Genomic DNA, 17,786 nt, shown 5'->3' with positions numbered 1-17,786 from the left:
TTTGTACTTTTATTTTCTTAGTTATGCCATGCAGATCAATAGCACTGCAAAAATAAATACTTTTAATACTATCAAAATAATAATAGTATTAACAACAAGAAATGGGGCAAACAAGAATTCAGGGTGATCTGTTAAATGAGATATTTCCATTATCATGATAACATGGAGCCTTAAATTCCACAGCCTGTAAGTGAGGGATGTGTTTGTATGAACTTGTGTGAGATCTTCAAGTTATACCAAATATGAGTGAACTGGTTGTGTGAACTATACAACTCCTGGCAACTCCTGGCAACTGACTACATATTATCCCTCAAAGAAGAAAATAGACTTGGAGGGGTGTGTCTCATAATACTTTGCTCAATTATGATGCAGCTTCAAGGAACATCAAGACACTGGGGAGATTATAATCACACCTATCATTGTCAGAATTACTTGTTTGCCTTGTATTTAACAGAGGTTATACAGGTTTCATTAACAAGACCAATGACCAGAATCTGACAACAATATATAAACCTGTATTGATTGAGCAATGGATCTCTGCATAGGCAAGGCTCTGTCATTTTCTTCTCTGATTACTCTATAGATGTCCTTTCCTGATTCTCTCTCTTTGCCTATATCTGCTTCACAGATATTTACTGCCTCACTTTAACGAAACTCACATGTCACAGAGAATCCATGGATAATTTTCAGGGTTACACTTTTGCCTTCTTTGCACACCAATTTTGGGGGGAAATCATCCATCCCTGTAGCTGAACAGATATATATGAATATTTTAACTCACTCATAGAGGGAGAAGTGAAGAGATGCACTGTTAAGAGTGCTGATGAACACAGAGCCATTTTTATAAATAAGATCAGGAGGAAAATGGTGTACACATACCCTAAGATATCAAGCTGTAAATGGGTGTAGCACCACTGTCTGCCACCATTCAAGGAAGACTGTAAGAAATCATATAATAGCCAATTATAGAGTTGTAGGTACTAACCTGGGAATGTACATCTGTGCGCAAAATATTATCAACAGAATCATGCTTGTGATCTTGTTGTTGCTTGTACTGCTGTGTCACAGTCTGTGCAAGACACATTCCATTAACTGCCATATATATGATGATCCCCTCCCCATTCCTCATGAATTTTACCAGCCAGCTGATATCATCATCGGGGAGATTGTTTCCCAGGTCTTCTTAAACTATGATGACTTAAATTTCATGAAACTGCCTACACCAATGTTGATCGATGAATCAATGTAAGAAATTAATTTTGTTCTCTTTTTCTCTCCCATTCTGTAAAATACTCATGCCATTAAAATGGAAAACACACCATAATTCAGGACTTTGTGTCGATACGGATTTATGGTGTATCTATAATAAATCTAAAGAAAAATGTGACGAAAGTGGAACTTGATCAATTTCACACTTCTAGCTTGTTAATTACCTTGTCTTACCTTTACATTTTATTGTTCATCATAAACCACTAATAAGTTTCCCTCCACAAGCTCCATTGAATAAATGATCCTGTACATTTCTATTGAGCTTCTTCTGAATAATCACATGGTGGATTATGCCTGTGCATTTATTTATTTATTCATGCCATAGATGGCTTAATAATATTTGAACAGTCTTTAAGGGGAGAGGGCCCAAAATTTAACAAATTAATGAAAACACAGGGCTTTGTCATTTCAGTTTTTCTCTTATTCTCAGACTCTTTGCCTGTTCTCATGCATTTCCAGACTTCTGGTCTTTTTAATGATGCATTAAATATTATTATATTTGAAAAATACCAGAATGTTTAACTCTACCTACTTCTTTCACACTGGAGAGGATTCTCTTGTCTCCAACTGGTGTTCATACTAAAAGTTCACAAATCTAAAAAATTATAATGGCATGTGGATTTTAGAAAGTAGATTGTGAATTGGCCTTCAGAAACATGCACTACATGGGACATTTCTTTCACATGTAGGTGAGTTTCTTGAAATTTGTAAGGCTCCCCTTTATGCATCCAACATAATCTCACATACCTCCCCTTATGGTAAGTGTCTTGCAGTTACATTAATGTATCTTAGATGTTAGACAGTATAAACACTCAATTATCAGTTGTTTGAACTAACTTCGTGTTAATCTAAATTTCTTCTTTAACCAAAGATGTTGGACTTTGTAAAGAGATTCTCAGTGTATCAAATTAAATAATAACTATATCACCTGGAGAGATTTTAAAGAGTGACTTAGTAGAGTCACTTTAAAAACAGAGATATGAATGTTTCGTAGCAAAACATTTCAGCTTCTGCCATCTTCAGCAGCTTTAATGTGGATCAAAGTGTGCTGCAGTTCTAGAACTGAAAGATGGACTACTCACAAATTGCTTGAACTGAATGATGCAAAATTTAGACAATGTTTTATTAAGGTGCCTGGTTCAAATATTTTCTCTTGTTTCCACTATTCCTGGATGAGATGACATTTCTGTTGCCATGACTGAAAAGTCCAGGCAACTATGGCACTCTGTCATTCTCATCAAAGCAGCAGAAGTCAGAAGCCAACTAATTTGCTTCTTTGGGGAGTATAAAACAACCAGAAAAATAGGTGTCTGAATTATTGTGCTGGGACCTTTAACATTTGCTCCTTTTAAACAAACAAACAAACAAACCATCTATTATTGTTTAAGATGAGCAGAATCAACAGAGACTGAAGGCATGTTAGCTCTTCAAAAGACATTGATTTAAGAAGGATAGCTGCAAGGCCAGCCTTTGCTGTTTGCTTTATTTTTTATTACAAAACACAATCATCCCTATTACTTTAATGTCAGTTTATATGAAATAGCAAATATCATAGAAAGGCCCCTATGTAAGTACACTGCTAAATTTCAGAGAATATGTTCAGGGAGGGTGTTTATTGTGCTAAATGTTCTTATATTTGATGCTGGGGTTGTTCAAAAGTGAGTTTGCTTCCTCCCCTATGGGTTTGTAGAGAACATTATCAACTGTATGCACACGAAAGCTCATACCAAAATAAAAACTTAGTTAGTCTTTAAGGTGCTACTGAAGGATTTTTTTTATTTTATTATCAACCGTGTTTGCCCCTTACCAGAGCTGCCTCTTCAATGGATTCTATGGCCCATTGGCTCCCATGTGGACTTCTGAACAGACCCACTTTAGCAGGGTACTCAGATATTAAAGATCCAGACCCAATGCCTTCACCACCAGAGTTGTGACAATTGCTATGAGGGACAATTTCTGCAGGGAAAATTCCTCCCTGGCCCTGAATATTGCAACCGACTTGTCCATAGCAAGGTCCTTGCATGTTCTAGCCCACCCATATTTGGGCAGGACTAAAAAGCAATAGGATGGAAGGGCAACTTCTCTGCCCCTTAAGCAATCATCCCACATCATGGGCCTCAACACATCAAAATTGTGGCACAGGAAGAAAAGCTCCAACATTCCCCCTCTGGCTGCTTGAATGATGAAAACCCCACCTCCAGCACCCATGGTCCACAGCACAACTGTACTGGGGCAGCAAGCTTACCCCCCCCATCCTCCTGGGGAAGTGACTATTACTACTTCACAGCAGGAATATACTTATTTCAGATTTTTCTCAATGTATTGTCTTCTATGGTCTGAAGGTTCACCTCAGTCTTGCAAGCATTTGAATGTATGATGATAAGGAGCATTTTTGTTGTGGTGGTTTGTTAAGCTCTAGAGCAGGCATCCCCAAACTGCAGCCCTCCAGATGTTTTGGCCTACAACTCCCATGATCCCTAGCTAAGAGGACCAGTGGTCAGGGATGATGGGAATTGTAGTCCAAAACATCTGGAGGGCCAAAGTTTGGGGATGCCTGCTCTAGAGTAATCTCAAAACAGTTAGACTACTTAGTTTTTCATGCAAGAAATATATCTTTCAGGTGTCAGTTCTACTTCAGTCTATTGTAATCTATGGTCCTAAGGTTTGCCTCAATCTTGGAAGCACATGAATGAATGAATGAATGAATGAATGAATGAATGAATGAAGAGTACTGTACAAATGCATTTTTACTATTGTGGTTACTTTATTAAACAGTTGTCATCCTTATTACAGTTCAGTGCCTAAGAACTACCAGCACATCCTAGCTTTAGCATTTGCTGTCAAAGAGATCAACAAAAATCCCACAATCTTCCCAAATATCTCTCTGGGTTTCCACATCCTCAACAGCTACTTGAGTGCAAGAATGACCTATAAGGCCACTCTGGGCCTGCTTTCTACACAACAGAAGTTTGCCCCCAACTTCAGGTGTAACGACCAGAACAATCTGATTGCTATCATTGGAGGATGTTTCTCTGAGATCTCTGTCAATATGGCTGCCATTTCAGCAATCCAAAAGACTCCACAGGTAAGCTTAAAGTGCCAGGAAGTTAATGATGTCCAGCAGTGGGTTGGGCTCTCTCTTCCTCTCTCCCAACAAAGGGGTTGTTCTTTACTGGCTCCTGCTTGTGGCAGTGCCTACTGAATCCTTTGAAAAGGGCTTCCTGGTAGTTGGAGCAGGAAAAGCTAGCATGACTATGAGCACACCAGTTTAGCCAGTGGTGCTTCTGCTGCCACCAGCAGCACCTGTCACCTTGGCTTTGGGCCACTTCTATGCAAATGCCTTATTTTATTATCTGTTCCCATCTTTCTGCGCTGCTGCCCTGACTGTGTACAGTTGTATCTTGGTTGCCAAATGCCACAAAACGCCTCGTACATTTCTGCTCCTGAACGATTGAAAACCGGAAGTGAGTGTTCCAGTTTTCGGATGTTTTTCAGAAGCCAAATGTCTGGCGTAGCATCCACGGCTTCCGATTGAGTGGAGGAAGCTCCTGCAGCCAATCGGAAGCTGTGCCTTGATTTTCGAATGATTCTGGGAGTCGAACGGACTCCTGGAACGCATTCTCTGTATGACTGTACAGTGCTGGATCTACATTCATACAACACTTCACACAAATAAGAATGGATTCAGGAAGGACTGGAAAAGTTGTGAACCAAAACTATAAACTAATAGGAACAATAGGAGAGAACACTGCTCAAAACACAAAAACAGATATTTGTTTTACTATAAGCACTTTGACTGGAAGGGAGGAAAGAATAAGAAAATATACAATTCTAGTTAGGTTGGGTAGGTTGCTGATAGGGTAAGGATTGGCAGACTCTCTCTCTCTCTCTCTCTCTCTCTCTCTCTCTCTATATATATATATATATATATATATATATATGTAGGGACCCAGGTGGCGCTGTGGTTAAACCACTGAGCCTAGGGCTTGCTGACCAGAAGGTCGGCGGTTCGAATCCCTGTGACGGGGTGAGCTCCCGTTGCTTGGTCCCAGCTCCTGCCAACCTAGCAGTTCGAAAGCACGTCAAAATGCAAGTAGATAAATAGGAACCGCTACAGCGGGAAGGTAAACGGCATTTCCATGTGCTGCTCTGGTTTGCCAGAAGCGGCTTTGTCATGCTGGCCACGTGACCTGGAAGCTATACGCCGGCTCCCTCGGCCAATAATGCGAGATGAGCGCACAACCCCAGAGTCGGTCACAACTGGACCTAATGGTCAGGGGTCCCTTTACCTTTACCTTAAGCATTCACAGTAGAAAGAAATGTTTTAGAAAGACTCTCTCTCCCCCCCCCCCTCACACACACACAAAACATGACAGTTATGGCTAGAAAATAGGCCTGTGTGTGTGTGTGTGTGTGAGAGAGAGAGAGAGAGAGAGAGAGAGCGAGAGAGAGCAGCTGCCTACCTAATAACTAAGAAGACGCAGATACAAAAATTGTTGGTGTTGATGTTGTGAAAAATAAGTTGGGTTACACTGATTGATGGAAAAAACGGGATGGAATGAAATAAACAGAGGCATACGTTGGGTCTAGTGGAAAACAAGATAACTTGAGAAGAAAAATATCTAACCATGCATTGTTCTTTTAAGCAAAGGACTATGAAGAGTCATGTTTGTGCAAAACAACCCCAAAATTCATTGTTTTGCAACCTGCTGAGTTTTAGGCTTTAAGACCCGAGTTTAAAAGTAAATGCTGTAGGTTTTAGAAGCCATCTGCACAAGAGGAGCAAGCATTCAAATGTTAAAACTACACAGGTGAAATTCTGCATTAGAGAGTTCTTGGTGATAGTGATGAAGTTAGCAAGAAACAGGGTTTGCTTATCACCCTTTGCTCTAATGGTACAGGTTATAGACCCTGCCATCACACAGTTATAGGATAATTTAATGCATAGAGGAATTAACCCATATGGGAAATTCATAAGAATGAATTAATAGTGGAGTAGAATGTCAGGTTTATAGATTCTATGCAGAAAGTTTGAAGAAATATTTTCATCCTGAAAAAAATGGAAAGTAAAGAGGGCACATAATAGCATTTTTAAAATACCAGAATGGCTGCCACACAGAAGACCACAAAAACTTGTCCTAACCCTCAGGACAGTACTAGAATTTGGTTGATTTTTAGGTGACCTATTCAGTACAGTTCAGCAATAGAACTACAATGGGATATGTGCACTCTCGGTCATTCAAAGTCTTATGTAAATAGAAGCTAGGTAGCCACCTGCTGGGATCACTCAAATTCTTGATTTCTAGCATCACACAGGGATCTCGACTAGATGAACTACCTAACCAAGTACAGTGCTATGATTTAAAGATACAGCATTTATTCTTCATTTCTGGTTTTTCAATCAATCAAAATACTTTATTCGACCGATAGAAAGAAAAACATTTCTCAATACAAAGATAAAAATATAAAAAATATAAAACTGAAGGCATCAGAGGGATGCATAGATGAAGTATGACCGCGCTACTGAACCTCCAACAGATAACTCACATCAAGGCATTTATCCGTCAAGCCATTTTGTCAGTCCATTTTGAGGCAATCGGCCTCATCTGCAGTTGTTTGTTTGTTAAAGGCACACAGAAATATGTGTCCAGTTTTCTGGCCAGGGTCAGGGAGAGTTCTAAGGGGAAATGATCACTTTCCAGCCTTGTTACCACCCTAAAGTTAGTAATTTGGGGAATCAACTCTACTGATGTCCAAATAAAATCAATGATAGAGGCTCGGGAACCTGACCAGAAAGTAAATTCAGCTGGGTAATCAGAACTCCGTATTTCCGGTTTTTCTTTTCAGGCAACTTATGGATCATTCTTGCCACTGCATGGTTCCAAAATGCTATACCCATTCTTGTACCAAATGGTTCCAACTGAATCCCACCAGCAAACGGGAGTTGTGCGGTTACTTCAGCATTTTGGGTGGAAATGGGTTGGAGTTGCTGCAGTGAATGATGACAAAGGGGACAGGTTTTTGCAGACAATGGTGCCTATGCTTTCACGAAATGGCATCTGCTATGCGTTCATAATAAGGCTACCAACATGGAACTATGTGGATGAGATGACAGACTTACTTCTTGAGCACTCGAATACATATGAAGTTGCAACCGAGACAAAATCCAATGTATTCTTTATATATGGTGAACCTCCGTCTTTTCAGGTTGTGAGGATATTTCTTTTTATAGCATCCAGTATGGAATGGCCTCCTCTTGGTAAAGTGTGGATTGTTACATCCCACTGGGATTTCACCTCAGTGTCCTTTCAAAAGACATGGGATATGCAAACCTTCCATGGTTCCATATCCTTCACTGCTCACTCAAATCAGCCACCAGGTTTCCAAAAGTTTATTGAGAGGATAACGCCTTTTGAGGTGAAAGGAGATGGATTCATCCAGGACTTTTGGGAACAGGCATTCAGCTGTTCATTAAAGAAGCAGGAGGAAGATGAAACAGAAACATGCACTGGGGAGGAGAAGCTGGAGAGCATTCCTGGTATTTTGTTTGAAATAAAGATGACTGGCCATAGTTACAGTGTCTACAATGCTGTCTATGCCGTGGCACATGCTTTGCATGACATATATAAGTTGAGATTGAAGCATAGAAGTTTGTCAGAAAATCAGAGACTGGTATTTCAAAATGTGCAACCATGGCAGGTAACTACAATTTAATGTATGACCCAGAAGTAAATACAGTGGTACCTCGGTTTATGAACACAATTGGTTCCGGAAGTCTGTTCATAAACTGAAGCGTTCATAAACTGAAGCGAACTTTCCCATTAAAAGTAATGGAAAGTGAATTAATCCGTTCCAGATGGGTCCACGGCGTTCATAAACCGAAAATTCATAAACCGAGGTGTTCATAAACCGAGGTTCCACTGTAAACATTAGGTGCTATTAATCTGTTTGGATAATAAATGCCAGTCACATTGCGTGGACAGTCCCCCAAACCTCAGGTGACCCTTGAGCAGAATAATGACTCAATACAACTTGCTGTGGGATTAAAATTGGCCACAACTTTATTACAATTCAGATGTAAGGAGACCTTGGCTCAGGCATTGGGTGTTTATCCTTCCCAGTCCTCAGCTGGGGATCTGGGAGACTTCAAGGTTATCCAGAATGTGTGGGGATTGGGCTGGCTCTGGAGAACATATGTTCAAGCAGAGAGCCTGCCCGCCGTTCGCCGCCGCTGAAGGGGAGAGTAATGACAACCTCTCGGCGTATGACCAATGCCTCCCCTCAAGACCTCTTTAACGGGGAACCCTGGTATCACGACCGAGAAGGGGACGTGAGTCACTGCTTCATGCCCCCCCCCATTTAGGAAGATAGACTAAAGGATTCCACCCAAGGCTTGAAACTGCCAAAGTTGTGATGTTTTGCTATGGGAAAGGCAAAACCTGCCAATGCAGGAAAATTCTTTTTCGGCCCTTCAACAGCGACCTTGACGTAGCAGCGCCTGTGTACCTGTGGAGAAGAGGTTAACCTGCAAAAAAAGACTTAATTGGGGGAGTGGAGGGTGGGAGAAGCTCTGGAGCTGACTGCTGCTTCCCAGGTAAGCTACACCTTCTGTTGTGCGGGCAGGGCGGTCCCTGCCCTTACCTGGCCGATCCCCTGGCAACGCTTCCCCAGGCAGGTTTGGGCAGTTGACAGAGGTAGGCGGAGACCCCAAGTATCCAGCCTGGGGAGGATGAAGCCAGTCTGAACTACCTGGAGCTGCACTGGGATACAGGGGGCTGCGTGCGACCATGCAAAAGACCATTTGATGTGGGGAGTGGTGATTATAATATAGTGATTTTTGATATTTTGACAAGTTAAGGATATTACCAGCGAGAAATAAAGAGTAATCACATATATTGTCCAGAAATAAAACAAAAAAATACACTATGATAGGACTTTGTGAAACTCATCGGAATTACTCCAAGACCTAATTATCTCTTTCTTTATATTGTCTTTCAATGTAGGTTCATGACTTTCTAAGGCATACCATATTCAATAATAGTGTTGGAGAAACAATACGCTTTGATGACAATGGAGAACTAGTTGCAAGTTTTGATATTACAAACTGGATGATGTTCCTCAATGGCTCAGTTGTCAGAGTCAAAGTTGGAAGATTAGATCCTCAGGCTCCTCCAGGCAAAGAGTTGCTGATTCATGATGACCAAATTGTCTGGCACCAAAGTTTTAATCAGGTGAGACAAAGTGGGACATAATAAAGATTATATGCCAGAAAATGTCCATTAGGCCAGTTTATCACTCCCCCCACTGTTCAGGTACTGAATTATGCTGGAAAGCATTCTTTTTCAATAATAATAATAATAATAATAATAATAATAATAATAATAATAATAATACAGCTATATAGATCATTCCTTTCTTTCCATAGTTCTGGAAATCTCAGTTTACTCTGACCTCATAATCCATCTCTAAATGTCTTATGGGGGAAAGAAAACCGGAATCTCTACTAGGTCCCCTTCAAAGAAATATTGAGGGGGGTGAAGATCCCTCGGACCCCTAGAGTTGGCACACTATTTGTTGTTGTTGTTTAGTCGTTTAGTTGTGTCCGACTCTTCGTGACCCCATGGACCATAGCACGCCAGGCACTCCTGTCTTCCACTGCCTCCCGCAGTTTGGTCAAACTCATGTTCGTAGCTTCGAGAACACTGTCCAACCATCTCGTCCTCTGTCGTCCCCTTCTCCTAGTGCCCTCAATCTTTCCCAACATAAGGGTCTTTTCCAAAGATTCTTCTCTTCTCATGAGGTGACCAAAGTATTGGAGCCTCAGCTTCACGGTCTGTCCTTCCAGTGAACACTCAGGGCTGATTTCCTTAAGAATGGATAGGTTTGATCTTCTTGCAGTCCATGGGACTCTCAAGAGTCTCCTCCAGCACCATAATTCAAAAGCATGAGCCCCTCAGGTCGGAAGGCGTCCAACATGCTACTGAGGAAGAGCGGAGGACAAGTACAAGTAGATTCAGAGCTGATGAAGTGGCTGGGCCAAAGCCGAAAGGTCGCTCAGTTGCGGATATGCCTGGAAGCGAAAGGAAAGTCCGATGCTGTAAAGAAAAATAAAGCTATGGTTTTCCCAGTAGTGATGTATGGAAGTGAGAGCTGGACCATAAAGAAGGCTGATCGCCGAAGAATTGAAATTGATGCTTTTGAATTATGGCACACTATTTACAGGCCTGCCATTCTTCAAAAACCAAAATCTAGTTCTTATTGCAAGCAACTTTTATCATCTTGCTGATTTTTCCTAAGATCTGGGCATGAGAACAGCAATTTATTTTGGGTGGCTGTCCTCATGGTTCAGACATTAATCTTTGTAATCAAGCCTTTAAACTGGTTTATCAAGTTTAATTGTAACTGAGTGTGGAGAAAACAGGTCTGCAAAGATGTAGACTTTAAATTTATTATTATTTGGGGGCAGGGGGATTCATCTTAGTCAAGAAAAAAATTGGTTCAAATATGGGAGCACACCCACCACCACTTACGTTTTTTCCTTTGAAGCTGTCCATCGAAGGGACACACTATTTGCAGAACTGCCAGTCTTTTTTAAAAGCAAGCAAGCAAAGAAAGAAAGAAAGAAATCCTCTCTCTTTTTAGTAATATTTTTATTAATTTTCCATTTTAGACATTCAAGTATAACCTTATTTTTTCACATTATTGTTTACTATTACGAACTAATCAACTTCCCTACCTCCCACGATGTGGTTCCCACAAATCCTTTCTATGTCAAAGCATTTATGTTTTTCCCCATTTACTTTTCCTCCAATTCTATTGCCCTATTGTAAATAATTATTTAAAAAGGCACAAATTACAAACTTTACAATACCCTGCTATTGTTGTTAGTTTTTACAACTGTCCTTCAAATCCTCTATAATAAAGTGCAAGTGTCTCTGCGTCCAGTCCCTGTGTCCGCGCTACTGCGCATGTGCCCCACGGACACAGGGATTGGACGCAGAGACTTGATGCACACACACACACACACACACACACACACACACACACACACTCTCCCCACCCCCACCCCTCTGCCTACTGTTTCCCTCGCAGTCCTCAGAAGAATCACGGCCTTCTCCTGGGCCCCCGCTGGCCAGCTGGGCTCAGCGGAGCACCCCGATGAAGCGGCGGCCGTGAGAGGGGCTAGCCGGTCCCCCCACGCGCCACCACTGCAGAAAGAGGCCGAATCACGGCCTTCTCCTGGGTGCCCGCTGGCCAGCTGGGCTCAGCAGAGCGTCCCGACGAAGTGGCAGCCATGGGAGGGGCCAGCCGCCCCCCCCACGCCGCTGCCGAAAAAGGCCGAATGTTCTAGCGCCCGTTTATTAAACGGGCTGAATGACACTAGTACTGTATAAATTTATCCCAGTCTTTTTGGAAAGCTTGATCTCACTGGTTTTGGATTTCCTCGGTCAGCTTTGCCAACTCCGCGTATTCCATCATCTTTGTCTGCCACTCTTCAATCGTTGGTAATTCCTGTTGCTTCCATTTTTCGGCTAATAAAATCCTTGCTGCCGTTGTTGCATATCTGAACAGTTTTTTAATCCTTTGGGATTTCTTCTTCTACCATACCCAATAAAAATGCTTCTGGGTTGTTGTTGTTTTGACAAATGTGCTTTTATACATTTTATTTAACTTATATATCATTTCCCAGTAAGTCCACCTACATGTCCACCACATATGATAGAAATTCCCGTCCTTTTCTTTACATTTCCAACATTTCTTATATTTTGTCCTATACATTTTTGCAAATTTAGTTAAGTACCACTATACATCATATTCATAGTGTTTTCTTTTAAAAGCAAACCAAACCGCTCTCCTTTAAAAACATCCTTAATATTTCTGCACAGATATTGCCAGTTTCTGTATGCAATGACAACTGCTATCCTGGCTACAGCAGGAAAAAGAAGGAGGGAGAGAAATTTTGCTGTTATGATTGTGCCCCATGTCCAGAAGGGATGATCTCACACCAAAAGGGTAAGGAACATAATTTCCTGATATAGCTATCAATTTCTATAAAGTAAAACATTATTATGTTTTGTTCGGAAGGTATGCACCCACTGAATGGATATAGTGTTAATTCAAATAGCAAATACCTTTCAAAAGAGCTGCACATTTGTTTAGGAATTCCAAAGGCAGACTGGTCAATCTTGGCTGCCTGATAAAAGAAATGTATGAATGCAAGATCACAAAAGGATGTATTCTCACTAATGTTTAGAATTGACTTTCTTATACATTTTGAAATAATACTCTTACTCTTCCTTTTTTCATTTTTTAAAGACACGGATTCCTGTGTCAATTGTCCAGAGGATCAGTATCCTAACAAAGACCAAACTCAATGCATTCCAAGAGTTCTAAGCTACCTCTCTTACAAAGAAGATTTAGGGATCATCTTAACTATCTTGGCTACTTCTTTCTCTTTCATCACAACTTCAATACTTGGAATTTTTATGAAGCACAAGGACACTCCCATAGTCAAAGCCAACAACCGAACCCTCACCTACATCCTCCTGGCCTCCCTCCTCCTTTGCTTCCTCTGTTCTTTGCTCTTCATTGGACAACCTGGAACAGTAACCTGCCTTCTCCGACAAACCACATTTGGCATCATCTTCTCTTTGGCCCTTTCCTCAGTGTTGGCAAAGACTGTTACTGTAATTCTAGCATTTATGGCAACTAAACCAGGTGCCAGAGTTAGGAAATGGGTAGGGAAAGGGTTGGCAAATTCCATTGTCCTTTCCTGCACCTTTATTCAAGCTGGTGTTTGTACTCTTTGGTTAAGTACTTCCCCTCCATTCCCAAATACAGATATGCACTCATTGCATGGAAAAATCATACTGGAATGTAATGAAAGTTCAGCTGCCATGTTTTATTGTGCATTGGGTTACATGGGTTTTCTAGCCATAACCAGCTTCATTGTGGCTTTTTTAGCCAGGAGGTTGCCTGATAGCTTCAATGAAGCCAAGTTCATCACTTTCAGCATGTTGGTGTTCTGCAGTGTTTGGCTGTCCTTTGTTCCAACTTACTTGAGTACCAAAGGAAAATACATGGTGGCAGTGGAGATCTTCTCCATCTTATCATCCAGTGCTGGATTACTGGGTTGCATCTTTTTCCCTAAATGCTACATCATTGTGCTGAGGCCTCACTTGAACAGTAGGGAGGAACTAATAAGGAAAAGAAAATGAAATGATATATTTCTATCTCTCCATTGTATGTGTGTTGCCATGGCAGCAAACGTTAAATTTATTTTTTATTTTTTATTTATTTGTATACCGCCCTTTGCCTACATATTAATGGCATAGAATTCTCTCTCTCTCTCCACACACACACACACACACACACACGTGTTGCCTGGAATGCTTATGACCAGAGTACCTTTTGGTTATTAGGCACTGCTGTGAGGGACATTTGATGAGATTTTGATTTGATGAGAGGACAGAGACTGAGGCGGCAACAGAAAGTGAGGGGGGCGGACAACCAGTCAGAAAGGACAGCAACACTAACTGCCTTTTGCTATGAGGCTCACTGGGTGCCCCAGAAGTGTCCTGTCAGCTGCTTAAGGCACTAGGACCACTTAAGGCTCTGATATGGTAACTTTGTGAGCCATTAACTCTGCAGAGGCCTATCTCCAAGTGAAGCCTTACAGGTGTTGGCTTAATTGCAATGCCGTAAGCCCCACTTCCTCAGGGGATCTCAATGATTTTTGAAGGTCCCTCAGTTGTTCTAGCTGGCTGGAAAGAAAATGGTTCCACAGGAGACTTCTCCTCTCAAGTCAGAGAAGAGCAGCAAGATTGTGTCCTCTGTTAGGTTTGCCATATTTCCAACAGGATGGAGCCAAAACCTTATCCCCTGAGTCGATGTTACAGTTGTTGATCCATCACTCATGGTTCAGATGATATTCTTCTAATCCCACACAGTGATCATTAAGCAGCTGCTCTGTAATCAAAGGAATTATGACGTTCATATGAACTCCTGCACACATTGAAGGAACACAGGGATTTTGATTGACAAACCTACTTATGTCTGCCCAGTTTACATTTCACATTCACATAATCATGCTCTGTTTAATTCCATTTAGGCATGTGCTTGTTTGTTTTTAACAAGAAAATCCATTTTAAAATACCTTACTTTTATCAAAGTAATAATAGAGTACTGTGCTTAAAGGTACCCTGACAGTTAAGTCCAGTCGCAAACAACTCTGGGGTTGCGGTGCTCATCTCGCTTTACAGGCTGAGGGAGCCAGCGTTTGTCCTCTTCCGCAGACAGTTTTTCCAGGTCATGTGGTCAGCATGACTAAGCCGCTTCTGGCAAAGCTAGTATTGTTTGTTTGTTTTTTATTGTATTTTTGTCGTATGCATTTTTGTTGTATTTTGTTATTGTGCATATTTTTTGAAAAATTGAATAAAAAGTATTATTTAAAAAGGGGGGGAGAACAGTGCACAGAAATGCTGTTTACCTTCCTGCTCCTATTTATCTACTTGCACTTTGATGTGCTTTTGAACTGGGGGCCTCGAACCACTGACCTTCCAATCGGCAAGTCCAAGCGGAGCAGTGGTTTAAACTTACAAGGTGGCAAGTATGTTGGGGAAACCTTTTCTTTTTCTTTTTCTATTTTGTAGAATTTCTGAAGATGGGACAGCATGTTGCAGGTTTTTTTGTCAGAGCTGTGTGCAGATTGGTTCATACATTCTGCATATCTACCTTCTGGTGCACTCAGAGGTTCCAGATGCTTAAATCCAGCATGTTTGCTCTAAAATTATCTGTCACTACCAATCACTGATGTACTCACCTGCCTTTACCATACTCCCCCATGGTCTGCATAGTCAATGAACCCGCTTTGCAGGAGACTGGACTAGATGACCCCCAAGATTCCTTTCACCTCTACAATTCTAACTTTTTAACCTTGGAAGAAATTTTATGCATATAAAGTTTTAGACAGCTAGAGGTTCTATACACAGAAAACCTCCTTTCATGGGGAATCTCGAGACACAAACAGTTGTAAATGTATAGAACTTGTTCCAATGCTTGTTCTGCTAGAGCAAAAGAGGTGGGTGAGTGTGGCACTGGTGGTGAGTGGGCTAGCCTGATTGATGGCGCCCATAGTCAAAGTTTATTATTTATTAAATTTATAATGAAAAGAATAATGAAAAGCACAACCTCCCTCACCCCCTCCAACAAACACATTTAAAAGGCTATGGGATGTTAATCATCCCAAGACCTGGTTGAAGAAGAATGTTTTCATCACACACTAAGGGTGTATATGAAAGGCATCAGTCAAACCACCCTGGGAAGAGCATTCCACAAATGAGGAACCACTGCAGAAAAGGCTCGTTCTCGTGTTGCCACCCTCTGGAGGTGGCACAAGATGACGATCATGGAATCCAGGTAGGTTCACAAAGAGAGAGGTGGTCCTTAAGGTCTTGTGGTCCTGAGCCTTTATAGGACAAAACTTGGACTTTGAATTGGGCCCATGCAACGATATATTATGTGTGCATTTTGTCAATGCATAGAATGGTTTATGTGAAACCCCTAGGAATTGTTGGAACATACATACAGTCAAAATTTAGAATATATAAACTCGTTGGGCTGAAGATTTTTCTTCCTTTCTTCCTGAAGTTTTGCAACGTGCACACAGCATGGTGTAATGGTTAGAGTGTTTGACTAGGAACTGTGAGATCAGGGTTCAAATCCCTACTCAGCCATAAAACTCACTGAGGGACCTTGGGCTAGTCACCATCTCTTAGCCTAACCTACCTCACAGGGTTGTTGTGAGGATGAAATGGGGGGAGGGAAACTATGTGCACCATGTTGAGATCCTTGGAAGATAAAGGTGGTATATAAATGTGATGAAGAAATGAACAAACACCTATAGTATTGCATAAATAAATACTGTTAATAATTTAAAAATTAAAGTAACGAAAACAATAAATAAGACAAGCAAGAATTTGAAGAGTTCTGATAAAAAAGATATTCCCATCATGATAACATTGAGCCTTAGATATCCTGGACTTTAAGTGAGTTGTCTGATATGTGAATTTAACTCATGTCCTGGACAAAAGGAGTACAACTTTCTGGCTAAGTGCCACAGGCCATTTGTTACCCCTCAGAAAAGAAAATATAGCTGTAGAGTTCTGGTAGAAAAATAAACGTAGTACTTTTGTTATGCATGGCACAACTTCAAGGAACATCAGTACACAGGGGAGATTTTAATCACATCAATCATTGTCAAAATTACCGGCATCCATCCTCCTACACAATGGAGGAGCAGGTGTCTTCAGCAAGATCAACAATCAGAATCTGAAAAAAACAACAATCATATAAATACTTTTTATTCTTGATCACTGGATATAGGCATAGGCAGGGTTCTGTCATTTTCTTTTATGATTATTTCCCATGTACATTTTGGTGCATGTTTCACATCAACTGATTTTATCACAATATCATAGTGTGAATATTCATGTCCTCATCCTTTCTCCTTGCCAACTGAATCATCCAATTCCCAAATATTGACTGGGCAAATCCTGACTTCTTTGGTTAGGTATGAATAACACATGGACACATTCTGAACCATGACACCTCCTCAGTATAATGCAATTCACATTCACACAATACCATTAGATACATTCAAATCAGTTTGTAGGTAAAAAGAATATAGCTACATAAACTGCTGTAGATGTAAACATGAGAATGTACATTTGGAGGTGAAACTGTTTCAACAGAATAATGCTTCTGGTGGTGTTGCTGCTTGTACTTCTGTCTCATGCTGTATGCAAAAAGTATTCCATTAACTGCAGCATATATGATGATCCTCTCTCTATTCCTCATGAATTTTACCAACCGCGTGACCTCATCATTGGGGAAATAGTTTCCCAAGTCTTCTTAAACTATGGTAGCCTCAGTTTCAAAGAACATCCTACACAGATCTGGATGGAAGAACCTGTGTAAGGCAAATTCTGTTTTCTCTCACTTTCAGTCTACAAAACGTATTTTAAATCTCAATTCTTTTTAGTCTATTATTTTCTATAATTCTAAAGTTTGCCACAATCTTGGAAACATTTGGATAAAAGATGCTGAAGAGTACAAATGCATTTTTGTTGTGGTGGTGGTGATTTTATTAAACTGTTGCCACCTTTATTACAGTTCAGTGCCTAAGAACTACCAGCACATCCTGGCCTTAACATTTGCTGTCAAAGAGATCAATGAGAATCCCAAAATCTTGCCGAATGTCTCTCTGGGTATCCGCATCCTCAATAGCTACATGACTGCAAGAATGACTTATAAGGCCACACTGAGCCTGCTTTCCACACAACAGAAGTTTGTTCCCAACTTCAGTTGCGACAAGCAGAACCAATTGGTAGCTATCATTGGAGGATGTTTTTCTGAGATCTCTGTCAATATGGCTTTCGTTTCAGCAGCCCACAAAACTCCACAGGTAAGCTGTGTGTATGAGGGTATGAAGCAGGCACATATGGCATAGTATCTTT

General features: G+C 40.9%; 2 protein-coding genes across 2 annotated transcripts; both read left to right on the top strand.

The window, feature by feature from the left end:
- The first annotated feature begins 4,192 nt into the window (after nt 1-4,192).
- Nucleotides 4,193-13,487, top strand: LOC118077507 (vomeronasal type-2 receptor 26-like). The gene is made up of 5 exons (XM_088654672.1): nt 4,193-4,354; nt 7,117-7,968; nt 9,273-9,500; nt 12,156-12,282; nt 12,586-13,487. The coding sequence occupies exons 1-5, from the start codon at nt 4,193-4,195 to the stop codon at nt 13,485-13,487; spliced, it is 2,271 nt and encodes a 756-aa protein (XP_088510798.1).
- A 2,180-nt stretch (nt 13,488-15,667) lies between these two features.
- LOC148683944 (vomeronasal type-2 receptor 26-like) lies at nt 15,668-17,779 on the top strand. Its single transcript, XM_088654671.1, has 3 exons — nt 15,668-15,687; nt 17,022-17,243; nt 17,443-17,779. The coding sequence occupies exons 1-3, from the start codon at nt 15,668-15,670 to the stop codon at nt 17,777-17,779; spliced, it is 579 nt and encodes a 192-aa protein (XP_088510797.1).
- The last annotated feature ends 7 nt before the right edge of the window (nt 17,780-17,786 follow it).

Source organism: Zootoca vivipara, chromosome 12, assembly GCF_965207765.1.
Source record: "Zootoca vivipara chromosome 12, rZooViv2.hap1.1, whole genome shotgun sequence".
Taxonomy (NCBI): domain Eukaryota; kingdom Metazoa; phylum Chordata; class Lepidosauria; order Squamata; family Lacertidae; genus Zootoca; species Zootoca vivipara.
The sequence above is the reverse complement of the archived record's forward strand: the minus strand, read 5'-3'. Positions and strand labels throughout refer to the sequence as shown.

Coding starts and splice junctions, on each gene's coding strand:
- LOC118077507 (XM_088654672.1), top strand. CDS start 4,193: ATGACCTATAAGGCCACTCTGGGCCTGCTTTCTACACAACAGAAGTTT. Junction 7,969..9,272: donor AAAATGTGCAACCATGGCAG/GTAACTACAATT, acceptor CTTTCAATGTAG/GTTCATGACTTTCTAAGGCA. Junction 9,501..12,155: donor GGCACCAAAGTTTTAATCAG/GTGAGACAAAGT, acceptor ATTTCTGCACAG/ATATTGCCAGTTTCTGTATG.
- LOC148683944 (XM_088654671.1), top strand. CDS start 15,668: ATGACGATCATGGAATCCAG. Junction 15,688..17,021: donor ATGACGATCATGGAATCCAG/GTAGGTTCACAA, acceptor CTGTTTCAACAG/AATAATGCTTCTGGTGGTGT. Junction 17,244..17,442: donor ATCTGGATGGAAGAACCTGT/GTAAGGCAAATT, acceptor CCTTTATTACAG/TTCAGTGCCTAAGAACTACC.